The sequence below is a fragment of the Muscardinus avellanarius genome (genome assembly GCF_963383645.1).
Source record: "Muscardinus avellanarius genome assembly, chromosome: 3".
NCBI classification, from domain to species: Eukaryota; Metazoa; Chordata; class Mammalia; order Rodentia; family Gliridae; genus Muscardinus; species Muscardinus avellanarius.
The window spans coordinates 5,756,566-5,781,567 of NC_137788.1; the positions used below are offsets into that span (position 1 = coordinate 5,756,566).

Consider the following 25,002-nt stretch of genomic DNA (forward strand, 5'->3'; position numbering starts at 1 on the left):
CCAAATCAGTTCTGGCAGGTGCTGCCTGTGCCACCACCCTGGACACCAAAGCCCTGGCATCCTTGTTACCGCAAGAGCACAGAGGGAAGGTGGCTGCTCTCTCCAGCTGCTGTCACCAAGAGTCATCGAAGCTCTTTCTTGACCCCTTGTCCCATCCTTTCCAAAGCCTTCCAGGCGTGACTTTTCAGAGCAAAGGTCATCATCTCACTGGGACTTGGGGCTTCCTGTGGACGCCACCAAATCAGAATCCCATGACCTGGATGGGAGGGGAGACACGTGGCCAGGAGAGGGGCGCAGGTGAGGACGGCGGGTCCAGAGGAGTCGAAGCTCTTCCCAACACCACTCAGCTGGGCACTGGGGCCTGGCTGCCTGCTGCTCACCTTCCCCCAGTGAGGAGAATCTTGAGGGAGGAGCTGGGTCTTCCAGAGCCTCCGCCTGCTCCCTTGTCCCCTGGCTGTAAGGCAGGACCTCTGGAGAGAGCTCCGCACCCTCCTAAGCAGAGATGGGGAGACAGGGAGGTCTTGAGTCTTGCTGCACAGGGAGGGGAATCTGTGCCCCCTGGGGTAGCTGTTTCTCTCCTCTCAGTCTCAGCCATCCAGAACTTCCTTACCTTCTCTTAGACCCGCCTCTCCTCCCACCCCATCCACCCTCCTGCCGTGTGACCTTGGACAAGTCACACAACCTTGCAGAGTCCTGCTCCTCCCATGAAAACCTGGGATACTGTTTCCTCCTCAAAAGATCATGAGATATTAGAGGAAATATCTCCACCTGTGGATCTCAAACAAGCGTGCATTTGAACCCCAGAGGACCAGAGTCCCTGATCTCTTGGTCTACGTCAAACCCGAAAATGTGCCTCTTTCTTCCTTCCTTTCTTCCTTCCTTCCTTTCTTTCTTTCTTTCCTTCTTTCTTTCTTTTTCAGTACTAGGGGCATTCTACCTCCGAGCTACACCCCAGCCCTATTTTTTATTCTTTAATTTGAAACAGGGTCTCACTGAGTTGCAAAGGGCCTCACTAAGTAGCTGAGACTGGCCATGAACTGTTATCCCCCTGTCTCAGCCTCCCAAATGCGGGGATTAGAAGCATGTGCCACCACGCCCAAGGAAAATGTGCATTTCTGAGTCTCCCCAGGACCACGCCTGGCACTCCCCGGCTGTGCCTGAGCAGCCCAGGGCCGGCCACAGACCATGAGCCATCAGGGCACATCAGGGCCATTGGTTTCTTTTTACGATGGAATCGACCGCTAAAGTAGCTTGCACGGTGCCGGACGATGGAATCGACCGCTAAAGTAGCTTGCACGGTGCCGGGCACACGGCATGTGAATAAATACCATCACTTTTGCTCTTAGTGTTGCAAAGATACGAGCTCCACTTTCAGCTCGCTGCAGGAGACTGAATATAATATAAAAGGACCAGTGCTAGCGAGGTCGACTGAGAAATTGTCCGCTCGCTTCTTCATTAAACCAGCCTTCACTGTCCTGCGCGCTGGGCGTGGTCCTCCGCACAAGGATAAGGCAGTCCTCAAGGGTTCAGCAAGTCCCGATTCAGACCCGGGAGGTGGAGGCTCAGAGCTGGGGTACCACGGAGGCTTCCTGGAGCTAGTGGGGACTTGTGCTGGGCCATGCTGGGTCGGGTGGAATTTAAGGTGGGAGAAGAGGGGCCGCTTGGGAAGTCGCCGATGTCGGAGCCCCTTGCACTGTACACACACACACACACACACACACACACACACACACAGCACAAAGCAGGATGTGTATCTCACAGTGGCTCACAGAGAGCCTGGGGAGGCCCCAAGAAGAAGGCTGTATTAGTTTGTTTGGCTGCATGCTATAGTCTGGGTGTCTGTCTCTTCCAAACAAATGTGGAAATGGCATGCCCGCTGCAGCTGTGTCGGGAAGCGAGGCATAAAGAGGATATCTGACTAAGTAAAAAGGACTCCTGCAGCAGGGACCAGTGGCTTATTCCTGTAATCCCGGTACTTGGGGATCATAGGTACAGGAGGATCATAGGTTCAAGGCCAGCCTCAGCAACTTAATGAAACCCCTGTTTCAAAATTAATTATATATACATATATATATATATATATATATATATATATATATATGCCGGGCGTGGTGGCACATGCTTTTAATCTTATAATCCCCGTGCTTGGGAGGCGGAGACAGGAGGATCGTGCAGTTTCGAAGCCAGCCTCGCTGGCTTAGGAGACCCTGTTTCCAAATAAAATATATATATATAGAATAGGTGTCTGGGAGTGTAGCCTGGAGGTAAAAGGGTTTCCAGGAACCCCAATACCACCAAAAATAATAAATAAATAAATAAATAAATAAATAAATAAATGGGCTGAGGATGTCGCTCAGAGGTAGAATGCTCCTGGGTTCAATCCCCAGTACCAAAAAAAAAAAAAAAAAAGAGGCAGGTAGGCTCCCAGAAATGGGTTCTTTCTCTCTGTCCTTCACCCACGCAATGACGTAGCAGGAGAGCCTTCGCCAGACGCCGGCACCCTGATCCGGGACTTCGCAGCCTCCGGAACCGCGGGGAATCGATTTCTGTTCATTCTAAATGACCCAGCCTATGGTATTCTGTTATAGCAGCACAAAACAGGCCGAGACACGGCAGCGACAGAAACCAGGGACTGGACTGGGGGGCTTACGCAACAGAAGTAAATGCATCGTCTCGGGGCCTGGGTGTCAGTCAAGGTGACTTGACGCTGGGCTTGGTCTCTGGGGAGGCCTCCCTGCCTGGCTTGCAAATGGCTGTCTTCTCTCTGTGAACAAGCATCTCCTCATCTGTTCCTAAGGACACCAGCCCTCTTGTACAGAGACTCTCACCCACAGGGCCTCATTTAACCTCCATAAAGACCTTTCACGTTGGAGACAGGTGGGGCTTCAACCTGAGAATTTAGTGCACTGCAGGGGAAGCTGGGGGCTGTATCTAGCTTACTCTGCACGGTCCAAGCTCTCCATCTTCCCAAGGGCCCGAGACGGAGCAGCCACAGCCCAGGAGGACGGGGGATGACGCCCCGCAGCGGCCAGCCCTCTCCTCTGCCTCTCCATGGCTCTCTTCCCAGCAGTCGGCCCCCTCTTGGGCAGATTATTCCTCGGAAGACGCTCTCCAGAGCACGGGCCACATACCGCTGGCATTGATTTCATTTTGATTATTCGTATTAGCGGAAGCGCCGCTGCTTTGCCGTGGGTCCTAATTAGAGTAAACATCTTGAATGGCTGGGTCAGCCGCGGAGTAGGCCGGAAGGTTCCTGCACCAGCCGCTGCCCCGGCCCCGGCCCCAGCTCTGCCCATCTGTCCAGCCATACTGTGGACGGCCCAAGACATCACAGCCGCAGGGGAGTCACAGTAGGCAGCTCTTAGCAGTAGAGTATGGCCCTCCTGGCTGTCTCTGTCCTGTAGAGACCCATGCTGAAGCCTGCTTATCCTTCCCCAGGCCTGCTCCCCCCCGCCTCTGGTATTTACCCTGTCCCAACCTTCCTGGGGGTCACAGGTCCCTTTCCAACCTCAGGCCAGGAACCACTGCCCAGGACCCATGTGTGGAGGGCTGGGAAAAGGGTCTCTCTGCCTGCGATCTGGTGCCAGCCAGGCCAAATAGCTCTGGCCGCCCTCCCAGGCCAGGTGCCTGGGAACAAGGGAGGCCGCAGTTAGTTGGGCAGACAGGTGTGACCCAGAGCCACCAGGGGCTTATTTTATTGGGGGTGGGGATCCCCTTCTCTCTTTCTCGGTCCCATCCCAGACATGTCATGACCTTACACTCGACCGAGCGAGTATACTTTGGTGCAGTTTCGTTTCGCTGCTGTCACCAAGGGGATGGGGCCGGGAAGGGGAGGCCGGCGTGCATGTTTATTAACCTTCCTTTCCTAACTTGCTTTTTCCCTATAGAAATCTCCTTTCCCGCTGATTCATTACGTGTCGGGAAGCCGAGCATGACATGTTAAGAGCCGTCTTGATAGTATTTGATATTCAGTACTAACAGCTCACCACCCCCGAGGAGGGGGCTTTTCTCCCCTCCAGAGGGGGGAGGTAGACAATCTGCATATTGGATGTGCCAAGACAGTAGGTAATTTGCATGAAGCATCCAGAAATTCTCCGTTTGCAATCTGTCACCCTTCACTGGGTTTTCATTTTATAACCTTCACAACAGAAGGCACAAGGCAAGAGGCAGAGAGGGCGCGGTAGCTGCGCCCCCACTGGGGGCCGGCCGGAGGAGGAACGGGACTGCGCCCCAGTTGTCAGAGGAGAGGGGCCTGGTCAGAGGTGCCAGAATATTCTACCAGTCCACCCACAGGATTAGCAAGCCCACCTGACCCAAGACCCTCGACTGCGGCGGGGCCCGGAGGCCAGAAGCCAGTGTTGGGGTTGCCTTGAGATCAGCTCATCTCTCCAGACGCCAACTTCAACCCCAGTGGGTCCACCGCTGAGAACGTCTGGCCTGGCTCTGCAACAGGTGTCAGCTAAAAGTCTCCGTGGATGGAAGCTCCTGGCCACGCAGGCCCCTCCGCCTTCAGGCTGAGGAGAGAGCTGCGTACTCCCATCCCGGCAGCATGCGGGAGCACCCGGGGAGCTTCTAAAACACCAGAAACACAGCCAGGCGTGGGGGTGCACGCCTGGAATCCCAGCACTTGGGGCTAAAACAGGAGGCCTGCCGACTCAAGGCTGGCCTCAGGAACACAGCGGGATCCTCAGGAACCTAGCAAGACCCTGTTTTAAAATAAGTAATCCCAGTACTTGGGAGGCTGAGACAGGAGGATCGCACAGGTTCAAAGCCAGCCTCAATTACTTAGTGAGGCTCTCAGCAACTTATTGAGACCCTGTTTCCAAATAAAGTATAAAATAGGTCTGAGAGTATAGCCTGGAGGTAGAAAAGCCCCTGGGTTCCACCCCCAGCACTACACAAAAATAAATAAATAAAAACTAAATGATTAAAAAAAAATAGGGCTGGAGATGTAGCTCAGAGGTAGAATACCCCTAGGTTCCATCCCCAGTACCACCAAAAAAATAAATAAAATAAATTTTTAAAAGGAGCTGGGAGTATAGCTTGGAGGTAGAACACCCCTAGGTTCAATCCCCAGTACAAAAATAAACAAAAACCTGGAACACTCCAGACCAATAACTTCAGAATCTCCAGGCGGGCCTGGGTGCATCCAGGCAGGGGACAGATGGCTGGACAGCGCAGGCACGAGCCTCAGGCATCAGCAGCCTCCATTGCTGCCCTGGGGCCCTCCATGTGAGGTGGGCTGCCGTGGACCCTCCCTGAACCTCTGTCTTCTCTGCAAATTGAATCTGAGGAGGTGCCCAGCCGAGGAGGGCCCTGGACACGGAGGTGACCCCTCAATCCTGCCTTTCCCAAGCCCCTCCTGCTATGTCTTCTCTATTGGATATCAGGTAGAAGGTTATTTGCAGAAAGGGCTCCGTATCTATAATGAGGCTTGACAACCCCTAGTCTGGCCTTCCCTTCCAGCTCCTGGGGTTGGATAATCAGAGAGGATAAACCCAAGTGGGCCAGGTGTAGTGGCACACACCTATAAACCTATGCTTGGGAGGCTGAAAGAGGAGGACCTCAGGTTCAAGGCTGGCACGCAATAACACAGGGAAACCCTGTTTCAAAATAAAAGATAAACCGGGTGTGGTGGCACACGCTTGTAATCCCAGCATTTGGGAGGCTGAGACCGGAAGATCGCAGTTCATGGACAGCCTCAGCCACTTAGTGAGGCCCTCCGCAACCTCATGAGACCCTGTTTCAAAATAAAGGATAAAAAATAGGGCAGGGGATGTATCTCGGAGGCCGAATGCCCCGGGGTTCCATCCCCAGACCCATAATAAATAAATAAATAAATAAATAAATAAATAAATAAATAAATAACCACTGGGCAGTGGTAAACACCTGTAATCCCAGTTCTTGGGAGGCTGAGACAGGAGGATCACAGGTTCATGGCCAGCCTCAGCAACTTAGGCCCTGCGCAACTTAGCGAGACCCTGTTTCGAAATAAAAAATAAAAATAAGGCTGGAGAGGTAGATCACAGGTAGAATGCCCTTTGGTTCCACCCTCAGTACCAAAATAAATCAATAAAATAAATAATTAAAAATATTTTACAGTTTGAGCTGGGCGTGGTGGCGCACACTTGTAATCCCTGCGCTTGGGAGGCTGAGACAGGAGGCTTGCACAGGTTCGAAGCCAGCCTCAGCTACTGAGTGAGGTTCTCAGCAACTTAGTGAGACCCTGTTCCCAAATAAAGTATAAAATAGGTCTGGGAGTATAGCCCGGAGGTAGAAAAGTCCTACCCTCAGTACCATAAAAAATAATAATAATATTTGACAGTTTAAAAATGAAATAGGGCCGGAGCGGTAAGTCGATGATAGTATATAGTATACCCCTGAGTTCAACCCCTAGTATACACACACACACACACACACACACACACACACACACACACATAAATGGGTCTGCTCAGCAGGAGCCAAGACCTCTGGGGCTGCTGGAGCCCAAGATGGAGACCTGCACACCTGCTGGAAGGCGGGCGGGATGCCAGCCAGCATCAAGCACTTTTTTTTTTTTTTTTTTGGTACTGGGGATGGAACCCAGGGGCATTCTACCTCTGAGCTGCACCCCAGCCCTATTTTTTATTCTTTATTTTGAAACAGGGTCTCACTGAGTTGCAAAGGGCTTAAGTAGTATCTGAGGCTGTCCTCAAACCCCGATCCTCCTGTCTCAGGCTCCCAGACGCTGGGATTACAAGCGTGCGCCATCACGCAGCAGGGGGAAGAACTCCCAACGGCACACACCGCACCTGGGAGGTTCTAAACGAAGATGTGACGAGAAGCAGAGGCAGGAGATGAGCAGCCACCGAGGGGGTCTGCTGTGCACTGGTGGGCAGGCACGGTCGCCACCATCCTTGTTAACAGTTATAACAAAAGCTCTGTGTTGGGTCTGCAGAGTGCCAGGCATGCCGATTGTGCGGGAACGATTCTAGCCTCATTTTACAAGTGGGGACATAGGTTCAGAGAGACTGAGCCCATGCCCAAGTTCTCCCAGCAAGGTCAAAGCCAGGACTCCAGTCCAGATGTGGGCCCGAGCCAGCTTCTGCCTGGGGCCTCTGCTCTGGAACCTCGCACTGAACAAGGACAGTGCTCACTCGGAGCTGTGACTCCGCCCTTCACCTCGAGGCCAGGCCAAGGGAGAAGCCCCAGCCAACAGAGGAGGCAAACTGCGTTCATACTGGCAAAGCCACTGCCTCCCGCTGCTGCGACACCGTACACTGCTCCTCCCGCACAGCACTGTAGCCCCCTTCCTAGAGTGCTGGGCACCAGCCCAAGCCCAGGGCTCTGGGTTCCCCTCCCTGGAGCCCGGAGCCAACAGGGAGAGCAGGATGGAGCCATTTGCCAGGCTCGGGGCTCAGAGGCCACCAGCTCAGCAGGGTGAATCAGTTTATCTGAGATGTCCCGCCCCGTCCTGCCAGGCAGGTGGGGAACCAACCTGTTTGGGGTCCTTCCCTCTGACTCCAGGCACTGCAGAGGTCCAGGGTTGAACCGGAAGGAAGCCCAGGGCAGCTGTTAAGATGGCTGGTCATCACCGCTGGGCCCTGAAGCTGCCATCACCCCAGCCACATGGGCCCTTCAGCCCTGTCCCTGTCTCTCCCAGCCCCTCCTGCGACCTTCTTGGGGCAGAAAAGTCTGGGGAGTGCGGGAAGGGAGGAGGCTGGGGGAGAGTCCAGGGACTCCCGTGAGGTGGCCCTGCCTCCTGCCACCTTCCTTCCCTCCTCCTTCATGTCAGTTTCCCCCGGCACAGGCCTCCCAGCAGAGATGGAGCTGAGCTCTAGAGGACCTGGTGCCAGCCCTGCCCCACGCAGGGCCTCCCATGGCGGCCCCTGGCCTCTGATGCTGTGTCTTGTCTCTGCCTCTCCCCAGTCCACGGCATCAAGTGGACCTGCAGCAACGGGAACAGCAGCTCGGGCTTCTCGGTGGAGCAGCTGGTACAGCAAATCCTGGACAGCCACCAGACTAAGCCCCAGCCTCGAACCCACAACTGCCTGTGCACCGGCAGCCTGGGTGAGCTGGGCCCGCGGGTCGGCCAGGCAGCCACCTGGCTCTGCAGGGATCGCTTCTGAGGGGGCGGGGGGCTGGGATCCAGGACAAACACTCAGCAGGTCCTTTTCCTGGTCCTGCCCCCACAGAGCTGGCCGGGCAGCCCACTGTGGGCCAGAGAGAGCAGTTTCTGGGGAGGCAGCTCCCTCTAGGAACAGGTTCGAGAACTGGTGGGCAGTGGAGTTGCCAACACCCCCATCCTCGGGTATCCTCCTCGGGTATCCTCCTCGGGAGGCCCAGCTCACTGGGTGCTGCAGCTTTTCAGGGACATCTGCCCTGAGTCAACGGGCTGACCTGAACTAAACCTCTTTCTTTAACCTCTGTCCCCTTGGAGAAGAGAAGGCATCCCTGGTTCTTCATCCTAATGAGTCTGCTTCTCTGATAATGGTGTTTGCTCTCTGGAATGTGGCCCTGTCCTCCCTCCCTTGGTTGCCTTAATTAGGTATCTCCATCAGAGGGTCGGGTCACTTCTCTGCCAAGTCTTTGGGCATTCAGGAGTCTAGGTGGTGGGGCTATCACAGGATGTGGGGATAATTCACCCCTTTATCCAAAGCAAAGCCACCCTTAGGGGATGGTAAGAAAATTATGGTGAAGTGGGTACAGAGACCAACTCAGAGGAGCGGCACCGGGACTCTCCAGAGCTCAGAAATGCTCAGCTCCTGGGCCTCCTTCCTTCTCTGCCTCCAAACCCGAAGGCTGGGCTCTGACCTAGCTCAGGTCTTAGAAGGATTTTTGTCCCCCAAAGAGCTGAGAATAGCACCAGCCTTAGCCAGACGGCAGGGAGCGTAGCCCAAACACCTTTCAGCCTCTGACGCAGGATCTAGAGGTCTGAGAGCTGACCCGGAGAGAGAAAATTCCCTCCACCTTGCCCTGCCAACCTGACTCCCCGTCCCCAAGAGGGACGAGGCTCCTGATGGTACCTAAGAGCTGGTGCTCAGCCAGGCATGGTGGTGCATGTCTGACATCCTCATACTGGGGAGACTGAGACCAGAGGGTCACAGGCTGGAGGCCAGCCTCAGCAACTTAGCTAGACACTATATCAGAAAACGGAAATGACTGAGGATGCAGCTCAAAGGTAGAATACCCCTGAGCTCAATCCCCAGTACCAAAAAAAAAAAAAAAAAAAAAAAAAAAACAGGCTTGCATGGCTGGAGACAGGTTCTTGGGCTGGGGAGAGACATGCCACCATCCCTGGGCTGAGTCCCTTCCCCAGCCAGAGGCCTTCCAGGTGAGAAACGTCACTCTCTGATGGTGGAGGGGACTTCCCTGGAGGGTGACACATCCATCTCAACTCCCTCCCAGACACCCACGTCCCAGGGGCTACACTCACCATCTGAAAAGAACAGCAAGGATTGAGCCTTCCTGCTCTTCGGAGGAGAGCCCCGGGGCTGGGGCAAGCGGGCCCAAGACCCCGAGTGTCTGGAGGGCGGGTGTGTGGGCTGCCGGGGGCCCCCACGCTCGCGGGGGGTGGGGGGTCTGCCAGTCCCGGTTCTGACCCCGTGTGCGCGCCCACACGTTGTGTTCCGGTCTCCGCAGGCGCGGGCAGCAGCGTGCACCACAAGTGCAACAGTGCCAAACACCGCATCATCTCGCCGAAGGTGGAGCCGCGCGGCGGGGGCTACGGGGGCCACTCGGAGGTGCAGCACAACGACGTGTCGGAGGGCAAGCATGAGCACGGCCACAGCAAGTGCACCAGCCGAGAGAAGAGGAACGGCAAGGTGGCCAAGCCCACGCTGCTGCACCAGAACAGCACCGAGGTCTCCTCCACCAACCAGGTGGAGGTCCCCGACACCACCCAGAGCTCCCCCGTGTCCATCAGCAGCGGCCTCAACAGCGACCCCGACATGGTGGACAGCCCCGTGGTCACAGGCGTGTCCAGCATGGCCGTGGCCTCCGTGATGGGGGGCCTGTCCCAGAGCGCCACGGTGTTCATGTCGGAGGTCACCAGCGAGGCCGTGTACACCATGTCCCCCACCTCCGGCCCCAACCACCACCTCCTCTCGCCCGACGCCTCTCAGGGCCTCGTCCTGGCCGTGAGCTCCGACGGCCACAAGTTCGCCTTCCCCACCACGGGCAGCTCGGAGAGCCTGGCCATGTTGCCCGCCAACGTGTCCGAAGAGCTGGTCCTCTCCACCACCCTCGACGGTGGCCGGAAGATTCCAGAGACCACCATGAACTTTGACCCCGACTGTTTCCTCAACAACCCAAAGCAGGGCCAGACGTACGGGGGCGGGGGCCTGAAGGCCGAGCTGGTCAGCACCAACATCCGGCACTCGCCGCCGGCCGAGAGGAGCTTCGGCTTCACCGGCGTTCTCGCCAAAGAGATCAAGACCGAGGACACCTCCTTCGAGCAGCAGATGGCCAAGGAGGCCTACTCCTCCTCCGCGGTGGCCGCGGCGGCCGGCTCCCTCTCCCTGACCGCCGGCTCCGGCCTCCTGCCGTCGGGCGGCGGTCTGAGCCCCAGCACCACCCTGGAACAGATGGACTTCAGTGCCATAGATTCCAACAAAGACTTCACGCCCAGCTTCAGCCAGACGGGCCACAGCCCCCACGTCCACCAGACCCCCTCCCCGAGCTTCTTCCTCCAGGACGCCAGCAAGCCCCTCCCCCTCGAGCAGAGCGCCCACGGCAGCCTCAGTGACTCTGGGGGCACCTTCGTGATGCCCACCGTGAAAACGGAGGCCTCGTCCCAGGCCAGCTCTTGCAGCGGCCACGTGGAGACGCGGATAGAGCCCACCTCCTCCCTGCACCTCATGCAGTTCCAGACCAACTTCCAGGCCATGGCGGCAGAAGGGGAGGTCACCATGGAGACCTCGCAGGCGGCGGAAGGCGGCGAGGTCCTCCTCAAGTCCGGGGAGCTTCAGGCCTGCGGCTCGGAGCACTACCTGCAGCCCGAGACCAACGGGGTGATCCGCAGCGCCGGGGGCGTCCCCCTCCTCCCAAGCAGTGTGGTGCAGGGACTGTACCCCGTGGCCCAGTCCAGCCTGGGCAACAGCTCCAACATGGAGCTCAGCCTGGACCACTTTGATATCTCGTTCAGCAACCAATTCTCCGACCTGATCAATGACTTTATCTCCGTGGAGGGGGGCAGTGGCACCATCTACGGGCACCAGCTGGTGTCCGGGGACAGCGCGGCGCTCTCGCAGTCGGAAGATGGGGCGCGTGCCCCCTTCACCCAGGCGGAGATGTGCATTCCCTGCTGCAGCCCCCAGCAGGGCAGCTTGCAGCTGGGCAGCACCGAGGGAGGGGCCAGCACCATGGCTTACATGCAGGTGGCAGAGGTGGTCTCGGCGGCCTCGGCCCAGGGCACCCTGGGGCTGCTGCAGCAGAGCGGACGGGTGTTCATGGTGACCGACTATTCCCCAGAGTGGTCTTACCCAGAGGTAAGCTGCCACCGCACCTGGCCCAGGCAGCCACGGGCTGGGCTCTTTGCATGCGGTCACCCTCTGGGCAAAGCTCTGGACCATAAAGACAAAGCTGTCCCCTCTCTTTGCCCCTCAAGTGGTTCTCAAGCTTTCTGGGAGCCAGTGGTTTTAAAGTCAAAGAGGGTCTTTGGAGGCAAAGTGCCCGTCCCAGTGTGGCCACTGGCCATCTGCTGCGTCCCAGCAGGTGTGGCGATGGTCCAGCTAGGCTTTGCTCTTTTGTTCTTTTCTTCTTTGAAAAGGGGGCCCTAGCCGGGCGTGGTGGCACACCCTTATAATCCCAACACTTGGGAGGCTGAGACACGAGGATCGCGGTTTGTGGCCAGCCTCAGCTACTTAGTGAGGCCCTTTGCAACTCAGTGAGACCCTGTTTCAAAATAAAGAAGAAGATAGGACTGGGGGTGTAACCCAGAGGTAGAAAGCCCTTGGGTTCAATTCCCAGTTCCAGAAAGAAAGAAAGAAAGAAAGAAAGAAAGAAAGAAAGAAAGAAAGAGAAAGGGGGCCCTAGGCTTGCTTTCACAGCATTCAGAAAGCACCATCATGGGTCACCCAGGTCACCCATGCCCATTTCTCTTACTTTGTTCTACTAAATACACAAAAACAAAGCAAAAATTAAAAATTGAATTGTCATCAAAATTGAAAGGGAGAACTAGGCATGGGGGGGACATGCCTGTAATCCACACACCTAGAGCTGAGACAGGAGGATCATAGGACCGAGGTCAGACCCTTAGCAAATCATCAACGCCCTATTTCAAAATAAAAATATACAAGGGCTGGGGTTAGAGCGCAGAGGTAGAATGCCCATGGGTTCAATCCCCAGTACAAACAAAAAAAATAACTGAACGGGATTGCCGCAGCTCCTGAACACAAATTTGTGAGATTCTTGTGGCCATCCACAAAGTCTAAAGTACGTGACATGACCTGGGACTCCAAGCCATGCCCCTGCCACCCCACCCCCCCAGAAGGCTGGGTCCATTCCTGACTTTGGGCACCAGGCCTGCACGATTGTCTAGGACTTGCCTCAGAGACACAAAGATGTAAGAAGGAACATTTGCTTTATCTCTAAAATAGAACGAGATAGGGAGAGGCCCAGCATAGACCTAGCTTTCCCTAAATACCCTGCTGCGAACGCAGGGCTCCGTGACTCCGCCCGCCAGCCTGTCTGCTGCTTACAACACACCAGGTCTGTTGCCCCCCACCCAGATGCTTCCTCCCCAGAGATGGCTGCCCACAGCTCCCTGAGTGTCACAGAGGGGACACTGAGCAGATGTCCCCAGAGATACTCTCTCACTCCCTCAGCCTTGGGGCAAGGTGGCCTGGATGGAAAGCCCGTGTCTAGACAGACCAGCTGCTGCCTGCACACGGTCACACTGTCTCTGCGTCCATACCGCAGCTGCCCTGTGTCAGGGTTGGATCCTGGCTCCCTGCTTACGCTCGGGTGACCTTGGGCCAGGAGCTGTTTCCCTGCCCCTAGAATCGGAGCAGTCATACCTCACTGGGTTGGCGGGAGGAGTAACTCAGCACAGTGCCCACCTCTCCAGTCCACCTCCATGGGGCCCCACCTCGCTGGGCTGGGCTTCCCCTGGGGGGAGCTCAGTGTGACCCCCACCTCGCCTCGACCCCTCGCTGTCTTCAGCAACACCGAGGTCGGCAGTGTCATCATAGAGCCCATCGCGATTTGTACCCAGAGGCCAACTGGGCGGCCTGCCCCCTTATGAAGTTAAAGAATGCAACTCAAGCTGGGCGTGGTGGTACACATTTGTAATCCCAGCATTCAGGACGCTGAAACGGGAGGATCACGGTTCTCAGACAGCCTCAGCTACTTAGTGAGGCCCTCCGCAACTTAGTGAGACCCTGTTTCAAAATAAAGAATAAAAAAAAGGGCAGGGGGTGTGGCTCAGAGGTCAAATGTCCCTGGGTTCCATCCCCAGACCCGCAAATAAATAAATAAATAAATAGACTAAAAATTAGGGCTGGGGGTGTAGCTCAGAAGTAGAATGCCCCTGGGTTCCATCCCCAGTACTGCAAAAAAAAAAAAGGAAGGAAGGAAAAAGAAAAGAAAACAAAACAACTTGAAAGGGTCAAGATGGCAGGAAGATCTGTCTTCTGATCTGACTCCTTGAGACCTGGCTCTCTGGCCTCAGTTTCCTTATTTGTGCCTGGCTGAGAGGAGGTGACTCCCTCTTGTCCCAGGCCCAGGAGATTTGGCCCTCAGAGGCACAGAGGCTCCCTGGGGCCACATCTTGCAGGGGCAAAGGGATTGGAAGAGGTCCCTCTCTCCCCAGGACCCTGGCCTGTGGCCAGGCCCCAGCTGGCCTGTGAGGCTCTGCAGAGGGGACCAGGGGACTGCATCAGGCCTGGCTCCCCCCACCCTTCACCAGCCTCCAAGTCCCTGAACCTTATCTTGGAGGAAGTCATTTCCTCAGTTCGCCACGCGAGGGCAGCCCAGGTACGGCAAAGGAGTGGCCGTCTGGCGCACCCAACCCTGATTTTCCAGAAACCCCGATGCCTCTGATTAATTACCCAGAAAGAAAAGCAGCTCAAAGTCAATATGATTTGGAAAATGCCCCTCTGGGGCCTCAGCATGGCCAACGGTGAAGTCCCAGAGGCCCCAGTAGCTCTGACAGCCACTCCCTCCAACAACAGAGGTACCTCTCCCCCATCCCTGCGGCTCCCACAGTCCCCTCCCTGGCAGGCTCGCTTCACATCCTGCCCCCTCCCGCAGCTGGCCGCACGCTGAGGGCGTCGGGAGCCTGTTTAAACCAGGCTCTGCCAAGCCCAGAGAGGGAGGGCTCTGCGGCAAGGCTCGCAGCCGCCATGCTTTGTCGTGTGCACAATGAGGCTGGATCAATAATCGCTCCGTTTTCCCACCCAACTCTAAGCCTGTGGTTCCCCAGCACGCACTTAGCCACCAGGCCATCCTGCCAGCTCTTCTTAAAGTGTCCCTCCCTCCACGAGCTGTTCCCATCTCTCCTAATGCCCTATCCACCGCTTCACCTCCAGCTGCAGCTGGTCACCAGTACACACATACAATCTCCCTCTCTCCAGAGGCGCCCTGCCCTGGCGACACTGGAAATCTTGGCCCATCTTCATCTCGGGTCTCTCAGGACACAGAGACCTCAAATGGCATCCTCCGCTCCCTCCCCTCCCCCACCCCTCCTGCGTCACCTCCCACACTGGCTCCTGCCGCACCAGGCAGAAGATGCTGCAATTAGACCCCTGGGCACGCGCACATCACAAACCATTAAGCGCAGCCAGGCTAGAGGTTGCCATGGGAACCGTCTCCTGAACTGATGGATGCTGTGGTGTCCTGCGGCGGTTTCCATGGAGAAGGTCCTGATGTTCTCTAGTAATTTCCGCAGTTCTTTGTTCCCCACAGCAGCCCAGACGTCATGCTAGCAGCTATGGGTTGGGGTTATCATTTTTTACTTTTTTCTTACATGGCAACAGTCTGATGTGCTTTCTTTCTTTTCTTTTTTTTTTTTTTTTGTGATACTGGGGATTGAACCCAGGGGCATTCTACCTCCGAGCTACACCCCCAGCCCAATTTTTTATTCTTTATTTTGAAACAGAGTCTCACTAAGTTGCGGAGGGCCTCACTAAGTAGCTGAGGCTGGCTGAGAACCTGCGGTCCTCCTGTCTCAGCCTCCCAAGGACCGGGTTACAAGCCTGCGCCACCACACTGGGCTGGTCTGTGGTCTTTGGAAGCCACTGCCCTTCCACTTCCCAGAGTTCAGGGAAGATTGTGCCCTGAGCTGCCTTGTGCATCTGGATATCGCAGCCAGGCACCTACACCCAGCTCCCTGCTCCACCGCTGTTAGCTCCAAGTCTCCCCCCAAAGTAGTATTGCAGAACAAAGGACTGTCGGCCAGAAGGGCCCCTTCGCAGAGATCCAGTGCCACCCAGAGAGGCTGAGCCACTAGCCTCAGGAGAAACAGCTACTGAGGAGCGGGGGCAGGCCTCCAACTCCAGAGCCTCCGTCCTGAGCCCTCTCCACTACCGCAAACTATGGTTGTCTAGCAGTAAAGTGACCTTTCCAAAGCCCTGCTAGCTAGCCCAGAGGCAGGGGAAGAAGGCCCCGCCTGGCAGAGCAAGTGTCCTCTGCACAGGGCCATGGGGGATTTTCTTTGCACATCATCCCTGGAAGGACCCCCAGCTGCTCTTGGCGCCCATGTCCGGGCCCCAGGAACATGCAGGTGGAGGGCGGGGGGCACGGGGAACAGTAGCTATGCAGAAGCTGGGGGCTTTCTCCAGGGTAGGGGTGGACAGGGCCAAGCAGGAGTGAATGACTGAACGGGAGAGAGCCGGACAGGCCGCAGGCTTGGAGTGGGGGCACCAGGTCCTCTCCGACCGCCGCCTCCTGCCCTTCTCCAGCCTGGACGCCAGGTGGCGCTCTCCGCCCTGACCAGCGCGGCTCTCCGCCCCCCTGCGGAGAAAGGTGTTTACTTGTTTGGGGGTGGGGTAGATGAGCTTCTGGGGTGGGTCCACCGAAGGTTAGCCAAGAGAGCCAGAGGCCTGTGCCCCTGTCCTCTGCATCCCGGGGGAGAGCGTCCCTCCGCCCTGAGCGACCAGCCCCTTCTTCCCGACTAAGCCGTAAGTAGCGGACCTACACCGCCTGGTCCGCCTGGGGCCTGGTGGACTGAGAGGTGCTGTTAATCATTAAGGGAACCCCGGTTCTGTGCGAGAACTGGGCGCGGGAGAACCCCGCTTGGCGGAGGCAGGAGGTCGGAGAGCACCTAGCCTTTCCGAAGCGCTCCCACCCTGAGCGCCTGGGGGTCCCTGGGGCGGGGTCCTTCTCCCCCACGCCAGGAAGGAAGATTATCTGGGGCCATTCCCAGCCAGGCTGCCCATCGGTGCCTGTGCCTGTGGTGCGCGCCTCAGCCAGGCCAAGGATGCGTGTGCCCGGCCAGGCCGAGGGATGCTATCCCCGAGCGCCTGGCGGTGGACAGGAGCAGCTGCCCACCAAGGCTCTGCGCACGGACAGCTGGGCAGCAGGAGCATCTGTCTTCACCCCAGGCCTCAGTTTTGAGCCCCAAACGCCAAGACCCCGGGGCAGTCTCTGAATCCTCCAACTCCACGTTCTTCGCCCCTTTTGTCTGTTTCTGTAATCTTTTTCTGTTCCTATAAGCTTTTCTTTCCTGTTGGAACCCCCACTTTCCCTGGCCCCTCCCTTGCCATATCCCACCCTGTCCTGAATCCTCCCCTCCATTCCCAGCAAGAGCTCCTGGCCCCTGGGGTGAGCCTAAATGGCCCAGATCAGTTTTCAAAACTCAGAGTTCCAGCCGGGCATGGCGGTGCAGGCTTGTTAATCCCAGCATTTGGGAGGCTGAGACAGGAGGTTGTCAGTTCAATGTCAGTCCTTCAGAACTCAGTGAAACCCTGTTTCAAAAATAAAAAGACAAAAAAATAGGGCTGGGGGTTTAGCTCCGGGGTAGAATCCCCCTGGGTTCCATCCCCAGTACAAAAAAAAAAAAAAAAAAAATAGGAGAGAGAATTAAAAAAAAAAAAATTGGGCTGAGGGTTTAGCTCAGGGGAGAATGCCCTTGGGTTCAATCCCCAGTACCAGGGGGTGGGGGGGGAGCCCTCAGAGCTCCCTCCATCTTTCCTCAAGTGAGTGACAGGTCCCACTGGGCCTGGTCCCCGGCTCCCCACTGCCTGGTGGTCAGGGTGCTGCGTGCCTGCTGATACAGACAGCTGTGGGAAGGACAGCTGCAGGCCCCTCCTCTCTCTGCAGTCCTGGAATAGCTTTGGGTCATCTGTGACTGCGGCCCGGATATCTGCATGTCTAGCCGCAGGCCTCCCTCCGAGCGCACGGCTGCAGGCGGGGGTCCCTCGGGGGCACCTCGGTGGCTCCTGCCCCTCCTGCCCCTCATTTGTGCCTCTGTGTTCCCTCCAGGGTGGAGTGAAGGTCCTCATCACAGGCCCGTGGCAAGAAGCCAGCAATAACTACAGCTGCCTGTTCGACCAGGTCTCAGTGCCTGCCTCTTTGATTCAACCCGGGGTGTTACGCTGCTACTGCCCAGGTGAGAAGGTGCCGTGGGCTCAGCGGAGGCCTCGGGTGACCTTGAGCGAGCCAGCTCCTTCCTCTGGTTCCCTGGGCGTGACGCAGAGGGCCCCAGATCCTCTGTTGTAACGCCAATCAGGTTGGCCTCTCCAGCCCATATCAGACAGGGACGCCCAGGTGTGTTCGGCTGGGGTCTTGACAACACGTGACAGAGAATGACTTAGAAACCCAATAAGCCACCTGTGCTGGGGACGATGGCTGGACTGGCCGCAGCAGGAAGCAGTGACCGCCCCGAGCTGGGCTTATGGGGCCAGAGGCCATCTCTGCAGCCGGGCGGACCGCTCTCCTCTACCGTGCCTGCTATGCCCAAGCCAACCAGAAGCCAAGAGAGCCCTAGACCATGCAGTCCACAGGCTCAGCGAGCGAGTCAGAGAAGGCTGGAGAAGGGCTCAGGGGCTGTGGGGAGTCTGAGGGTCTCAGACGGAGAAAATCAAGTACAGACTCCTTTGCAAATTTCGTTCAGCATCTACCCAAAAAAGGCATATAGACGGCCAGGTACAGTGGTGCATGCCTGTAATCCCAGTACTTGGGAGGCTGAGACAGGAGGATCTCAGGTTTGAGGACAGCCTCAGCAACTTAGTGAGGGTCTCAGCAATTCAGTGAAACCCTGTTTCAAAATAAAAAAGAAAAGAAAACAGGGCTGGGGGTGTAGCCTGGAGGTAGAAAGCCCCTGGGTTCCACCCTTAGTACCACCAAAAATAGGGAGACATTATATTATATATATATAATTTGCTTCCAATCTCAGTACCTCAGTGAGCACCTCGACCTCCCAGGATGTCAGCCAGGAGTCCCCCTGTGCTGCCCATGTGTCTCTGCCTCCTCTGTCCCTCACCCCAAGACTTCATCATTATTGTCTAGCTAGCTGGCCGTCCTCGTCTGGTCAGCTCTCCCTGACCCCTGGCCTCTGCTGACCTCCTACTGGCCTGCAGACTCCCTGGGTACAGCGGCTGCACCTTTCTTGGTCACCATAAGCTAACAAAGTACCTGCGTGACCCAAAAGGAAAATGAAAGCCTATGAAAAAAAAAAATGACCCAGTCTCTAGAAGTTTGCAGGCAGTGCTTTAAAAGTGCCACTTTTCAGCCGGGCGCGGTGGCGCACGCTTGTCATCCCAGCATTCGGGAGGCTGAGACAGGAGGATCGCAGTTTGCGGACAGCCTCACCTACTTAGTGAGGCCCTTCGCAACTCAGTGAGACCCTGCTTCAAAATAAAGAAGAAAAAAATAGGGCTGGGGTGTAGCTCAGAGGTAGAATGCCCCTGGGTTCCATCTCTAGTACCAGAAAAGAAAAAAAAAAGCACCACTTTTCTGTTTCTTGGGCTGAGGTTGGGAAGAGCACTCGGCTGAACCATTTCCTGCATAGTTAGCTCGAGGGGTGACCTGTCCACCGGGGCAGCGCATGGGGAGGCAGGACGAAGAGGTAGGGTGGCAAGGTGGAACCCCACCCCATGGTATCTGAAGCCAGGGGGCTTACAAAAGGAAAGGAGGAGGCTTCCAGCAGAGGGTGGGAGTGGGGAAGAGAAGTGCGGGCCTCCGGGCAGTGCTGGGCAAGCCAGCAGGTGCCCCAGAGTCCCTGGTGTCTGCCTCCCCTGCTCCGCCCCCCAGCACAAGGCTCCTGAGCTCACAGGTGCACCCCTCCCTCTCAGCCTCCTCTCGAGCCCACCGGAGCTGAATGGCCCCACTCCAGGGACCAGCCTGGTAAGCTCAGCCTCTCCTGCACCACCTAGGACCTCCTTCACCCTCACCTCCCAGAGAGCCAGCGCTCCCCCTAGCCCTGCCCCTACCAGCCGCCGGCCTGGCTCCTAAAGACCCGCACGGCCCCCAGTGCTCCCAGCAGCCCCAGCGAGGACAGCGGTGCAGGAGAGAGGGCGCCAGATTATTAAACTATCCTCTTAGCCGGGCGTGGTGGCGCATGCATGTAACCCCGGCATTTGGGAGGCTGAGACAGGAGGTTCGCGGTTCACAGACAGCCTCAGCTACTAAGTGAGTCCCTCTGCAACTCAGTGAGACCCTGTTTCAAAATAAAGAATAAAGAATAGGGCTGGGGGTGTAGCTGGGAGAGGTAGAATGCCCTTGTGCTCCATCCCCAGTACTTAAAAAATAATAATAAAAAATAAAAAATAGGGCCAGGAATATAGCTCAGAGGTAGAATTCCCCTGGATTCAACCCCCAGTACTGGTGAAGAGCATTAAATGAAAGGGCCACACCTAGCCAGGTGCACCATTCATGACGATGTTCTGTCAACGAGACCTCCACTCTTTCCTCCCCCAGACAGCGAAGAGAGGAAGCCAGTGCTGTCCAGGTCTGAGCAGACAATCCTCCTGGCCCCACAGCACACCGGGGGCCCCCAGAGTTAGCAGGCAGAGTCTCTGCCCAGGCCACCATCCCTCCCAGACACTGGGCCTCTTTTAACATAAAAAGAGCATCTCAAGCCAGACAAGGCAGTGCAATCCTGTAATCCTAGTACTTGGAAGGCTGAGACAGGAGGATCACAGGTTCTCAGCTACTTTATGAGGCCCTCCGCAACTTAGCAAGACCCTGTTTTAAAAAGAAAAATAAAATAGGGCTGAAGGTATAGCTCAAAGGTAGAATGCTCCTGAGTTCAATCCCCAGTATCACAAGGAAGAAAAAAAAAAAAGGCATCTCAGACCAGAAGCCACAGGATCTAGAGAGACTGGGAGCCAGGATCCCCTACCAGAACATTGCTCTGTTTTATAGTTAACCCCATGAGAGAGGTCCAGTCTGAAGCTGGGCGTGGTGGCACACGCTTGTAATCCCAGCATCAGGGAGGCTGAGACAGGAGGATCGCAGGTTAATGGCCAGCCTCAGCTACTTAGGCCCTTTGCAACTCAGTGAGACCCTATTTCAAGATAAAGAATAAAAGCCGAGCATGGTGGCGCACGCTTGTAATCCCCGCGCTTGGGAGGCTGAGACAGGAGGATCGCGCAGGTTCGAAGCCAGCCTCTGCTGGCTTAAGAGACCCTGTTTCCAAATAAAATTAAAAATAGGTCTGGGAGTGTAGCCTGGAGGTAGAAGGCCCCTGGGTTCCATCCCCAGTACCACAAAAAAATAAAAAAGATAAAGAATAAATAGGGCTGAGGTATAGCTTAGAGGGAGAATGCCCCTGGGGTCCATCCCCAGTACTGAAAAAAAAAAAAAAGAAGTCCACTCTGGACCGCTTTCTTTTGAGGTCCAAACTGAAACTCTGGCTCTGTTCCTTCATTTCTTCCTTCATTTCTCATTCACCAAGTAGTTTGTTAGCATCTCCTGCTCGCATGGGGTAGGTTTCTGGAATGAAACAAAAAAATAAGACTAAGCCGGGCGTGGCGGGCACGCTTGTCATCCCAGCACTCGGGAGGCTGAGACCGGAGGATTGAGGTTCATGGACAGCCTCAGCTACTTAACAAGGCCCTCTGCAACTCAGTGAGACCCTGTTTCAAAATGAAGAATAAGCCAGGCGTGGTGGTGCACACTCGTAATCCCCGCGCTTGGGAGGTGGAGACAGGAGGATCGCACAGGTTCGAAGCCAGCTGCTTGGCTTAAGAGACCCTGTTTCCAGATAAAAAAGTATAAAATAGGTCTGGGAATGTAGCCTGGGGGTAGAGGGTTTCCAGGAAGCCCAGTACCACCAAAAAATAAAATAAAATAAAGAATAAAATATAGGGCAGGGGGTGTAGCTCGGAGGTTAAATGCCTCTGGGTTCCATCCCCAGACCCACAAAATTAATAAGAAGAAGAAGGAGAAGGAGAAGGAGAAGGAGAAGGAGAAGGAGAAGGAGAAGAAGAATAAGAAGAAGACTCAGCCCCTAATGGAGCCCCTGGCCACCCCAAAGAGCTCCCAATTGAGAGAGGAGGAGGTATCGCAAACCAACCACCTCCCTGGGCAGTGCTCCCGCTGCTCGGGGACCTGCCCTCTGGAAGAGGTTGTCAAATGGCTGAGCCTGAAGGATGAACACTTGAAACTGGAGCCAAACTGGCCTTATCCAGAAGGGCTCAGAGGCTGGTGAGCCCAAGCCGGGCCACCTGGGGGCCTGGGAAGGACACAGGGACCAGGGGCTTCAGGGAGCGTGGTGCCTGGTGCACCTGCCCAGGTGAAATGGGCCCTGACCATGGACGGCGCTCTGCCAGGCAGCCCTGGTGCCATGGCTGGAGGCAGCAGACTCACAGGTCTGGACTTGGTCTCCTGCAAGATTCCAGGGCTGCCGCAGGGTCACGAGGTGGTCAGTCAAGTCAGGACGCTGCGCGAGGGAGAGGGAGGAGTCAACCAGGCCCAGGAGAAGAGAGAAGAAGCCATAGTCACCAGAGGCAAAAGACGGGGCTCAAAATGAGCTGCACTCGTGGGTTTTGAAGCAAACTCAACAAAGACTTGTCAAATGGCTGGAACAGGATGCTGGGCACTGACCCCGGTGCTGGGCATAAAGAGCCAGGCTGGCCAGGTGTCTGCTCAGGGAGGCTAACATCCTGCGGCAGGGAGACAGAAACAAAGAGATGACCAGGGTGACTGGCGACAAGGAAATGGCAACCGTAGAATGCGGGAGGAGGAAGATCCTCCCTCCCCACCATGCCCTGTCCTGGGATGGAGCCCAGGGCCTTGCCCTCTGGTACAAGATGAGGCTCATTGTCCTGGAGGCTGATGAATGATGAGCTGGAGCCAGTCATGGGAAGGGCAGGAGAATACCTGCAGGCCAGCCAGAGGTTAAAGGAAGTGCAGTGGTCCTGAGGCAGGAGGAGCTTTGGCACGTGAGAGCAATCCAGAGGCAGCTGGCTGGCTGCAGGGGGCATCGTGGGAGAACATGGTAAGGCTGGAGAAGATGGCAGGACCCCAAATAGATCATGTCCAGTCAACTGAAGGAGTCTGATTTCATTGTACTTGCCATGGGAAGCCATTAGTTAAGCTGGGGAGTGACTTGATCGAAATTATATCTTTTAAAAGATGATTCTGGGTACGTGGAGGGGGGAGAGTGGATCATGGGAAGAAGAGAAGCAGGGAGGCCACAGGGAGAGGGCCAAGGGACAATTGTGCGTGACTTAAGGACGCAGATGTCTGGAGCCACCGTACTTCCTCCGGCTTCCTGGGGCGCTGCTGGATAGCCCCAAGCCCACCGGGCAGGGCCAGGTACTGGCTTGGCCATCAGCTGGAGACAAGAAAGGACAGCAGCTTCAACCAGAGCAGGAGACAGAAGGACTGGATAAAGACAACCTGCTGAGGACCGGATGCATGGGGAAGGAGAGAAAGAGCACCCCCATGAGACCCCGGCAGCTCCCCTGCACACTGGGAAGTCAGGGATGCGGGGGGCTGCCCCACTCAGCATCACTACGGAGCACGCAGGTGCCAGGATGGTGGAAGAGAAGCTGCCACACCGGGGCCCCCTGCCCAGACATCTGGCCCCAAGAAGCCTTGTGCTCCCCCAGGCTGGCTGAGGAAGAGGCGAGTGGGGTCACGGGAGCCCTTCCTTCCTCGGATCTCCAGGGAAGCAAGTGGCCACGTGCTTGGAGAGCTGCCCGGGGGTGCTGTAGAAGCCATGGGAGGTCTGGGCTTGGCTGGGGATCCCTGCCCAGAGAGGTGCCGTGTGACCCCTGAGACGGAGCTGGGTTCTGGCCGGGGCCTGGAGCTGAGGGACCAAGCCAGGGCAGGGAGCACAGAGGAAAACTACTAGTCACTCGTGGGCAGTGACTTCCCAACCCCGGTGCTGGGGACGATGACAGGTGACGGCTGTCTTATGCCGTACACGCGGGCTGGACCGAGGCCACGGGTCAATGGGCCGGTTTTCGCATCGGAAGAGAGATCTGCGGGCGTCCTCAGAGGGAAGCCGGAGCTCTACCCCATCCCCAGGAGCAGCTGACTTGAATGGCTTCCTCTAAGCTTCTGAAAACCAAGAGCCCCAAACAGTAACGTGATCCCCATGTGTCTCCCAGAAAATCCGTCCTGGGGAGGCCCCGGGTGTCAGTATCCGGGCCGCAGAAAAGCAGCACGGAGACACTGAGCCACGGCACCTCCAGAAAATGAGACCTGCACACCCACTTTGCCCATGGGCCATGCTGGGGTAGCCCTCAAGATATGGATGGAGGGGGCTGGCACGGCAGCCTCGACCCGGATCTAGGGCGGGGCTCCCGGTGAGACTGAATATGTTATTCGTCCAATCCAGTCAGTATTCATTCGTTGAGCCGTGTGTAAAGGCCAGAGCAGTCAATGAGACCCACGCAGGTCCTGTCCTACGGAAGCACGGGCTTCAGCCAGCATCCCTAGCTCAGCGCCCACCAGGCCCACCGCGTCCCATGCTGGCTGGGACCAGAGATCAGAGGCACGGCCAGCCAGGGCTCTTGCTTTCTCCAGAGACAAAAGAACTACTAAAACCAAATAGGGCCGGGCGTGGTGGTGCGCACTTGAAATCCCAGCATTCGAGAGGCTGAGCCCAGAGGATCACGGTTCGTGGCCAGTCTCAGCTACTTAGTGAGGCCCTTTGCAACTCAATGAGACCCCTGTTTCAAGACAAAGAATAAAAAATAGGGCTGGGGGTGTAGCTCGGAGGTAGAATGCCTCTGTGTTCTATCCCCAGTACTGCAAAAAACAAAAACAAAACAAAAACAACCAAAAATCCCAAATAGGATATCAAATTAAGAGAACCCGGACAAGCCAGTAGGAAAGGGTAAAGCAAATTAGGGCCAAGTCCACAGCCACGATATGCGTGTACCCTACCGAGGATGGGTGGGACGAGGGGGCAGTCGCCCAGCCATGGGGCAGGCTGAAGCATCATTCATTCATTCATTCACTCATTCACCCAGCCAGCCTGTGCCGAGCCCCAATCCCTGCCCTCGCCAGGGAGCAGAGATACCATGGGCAGTTACAGTACGGAGGCCTCTGGGGGTGGGCAAGCCCAGACACCTGCTGAGGCCAGGCCAGAGAAGGCTCCTAGGAGAAGGAGCATCCATGGCCCGTGGGCTGTGAGGAGCGCGTGCACACAGGCTGGGCTAAAGGGAGCTGGTCGCCAACAGAGAGCCCCGCACCTCACGTCTCTGTCCTTTGCTTCCAGCCCACGACACGGGTCTTGTGACCCTACAAGTTGCCTTCAACAACCAGATTATCTCCAACTCGGTGGTGTTTGAGTACAAAGCTCGGGCGCTGCCCACGCTCCCTTCCTCTCAGCACGACTGGCTGTCGTTGGACGGTAAGAACAGCACCGGGTCACCTCGCCCGCCCGGCATGGAGGGAGAGGCACGATGGCGGGGCGACCGGAGGAAAGGAAGCTGGGTGGGTGTCGCCGGCCAGGGTGTGAGCGGCAGTCACTGGGTGCCACCCTTCGTCTGTCTCTTCCGGGGACAAAACGATGTATACCAGCTTGGTTGCCGAGGTATTTGAGTGGCTAAACAAGGCCCCGGGAGCTCAAAGGTCCCTCTGTGCACAGCAAGGTGTAAGCACCTGCTGTTTCCACAT

General features: G+C 56.4%; 1 protein-coding gene across 7 annotated transcripts in view; it reads left to right on the top strand.

Annotated features, from left to right (window-relative positions):
* The window catches only part of CAMTA1 (calmodulin binding transcription activator 1), a gene marked incomplete at both ends in the record, with an annotated part of 865,599 nt that overhangs the window by 765,079 nt on the left and 75,518 nt on the right, over positions 1-25,002 (top strand). For all 7 annotated transcript variants that reach the window (XM_080693322.1, XM_080693323.1, XM_080693325.1 and 4 more), the window contains 4 exons: positions 7,912-8,052; positions 9,625-11,471; positions 17,407-17,533; positions 24,602-24,736. In XM_080693322.1, the coding sequence (XP_080549448.1) occupies positions 7,912-8,052; positions 9,625-11,471; positions 17,407-17,533; positions 24,602-24,736 (2,250 nt within the window). The remainder of the gene's footprint in view (positions 1-7,911; positions 8,053-9,624; positions 11,472-17,406; positions 17,534-24,601; positions 24,737-25,002) is intronic.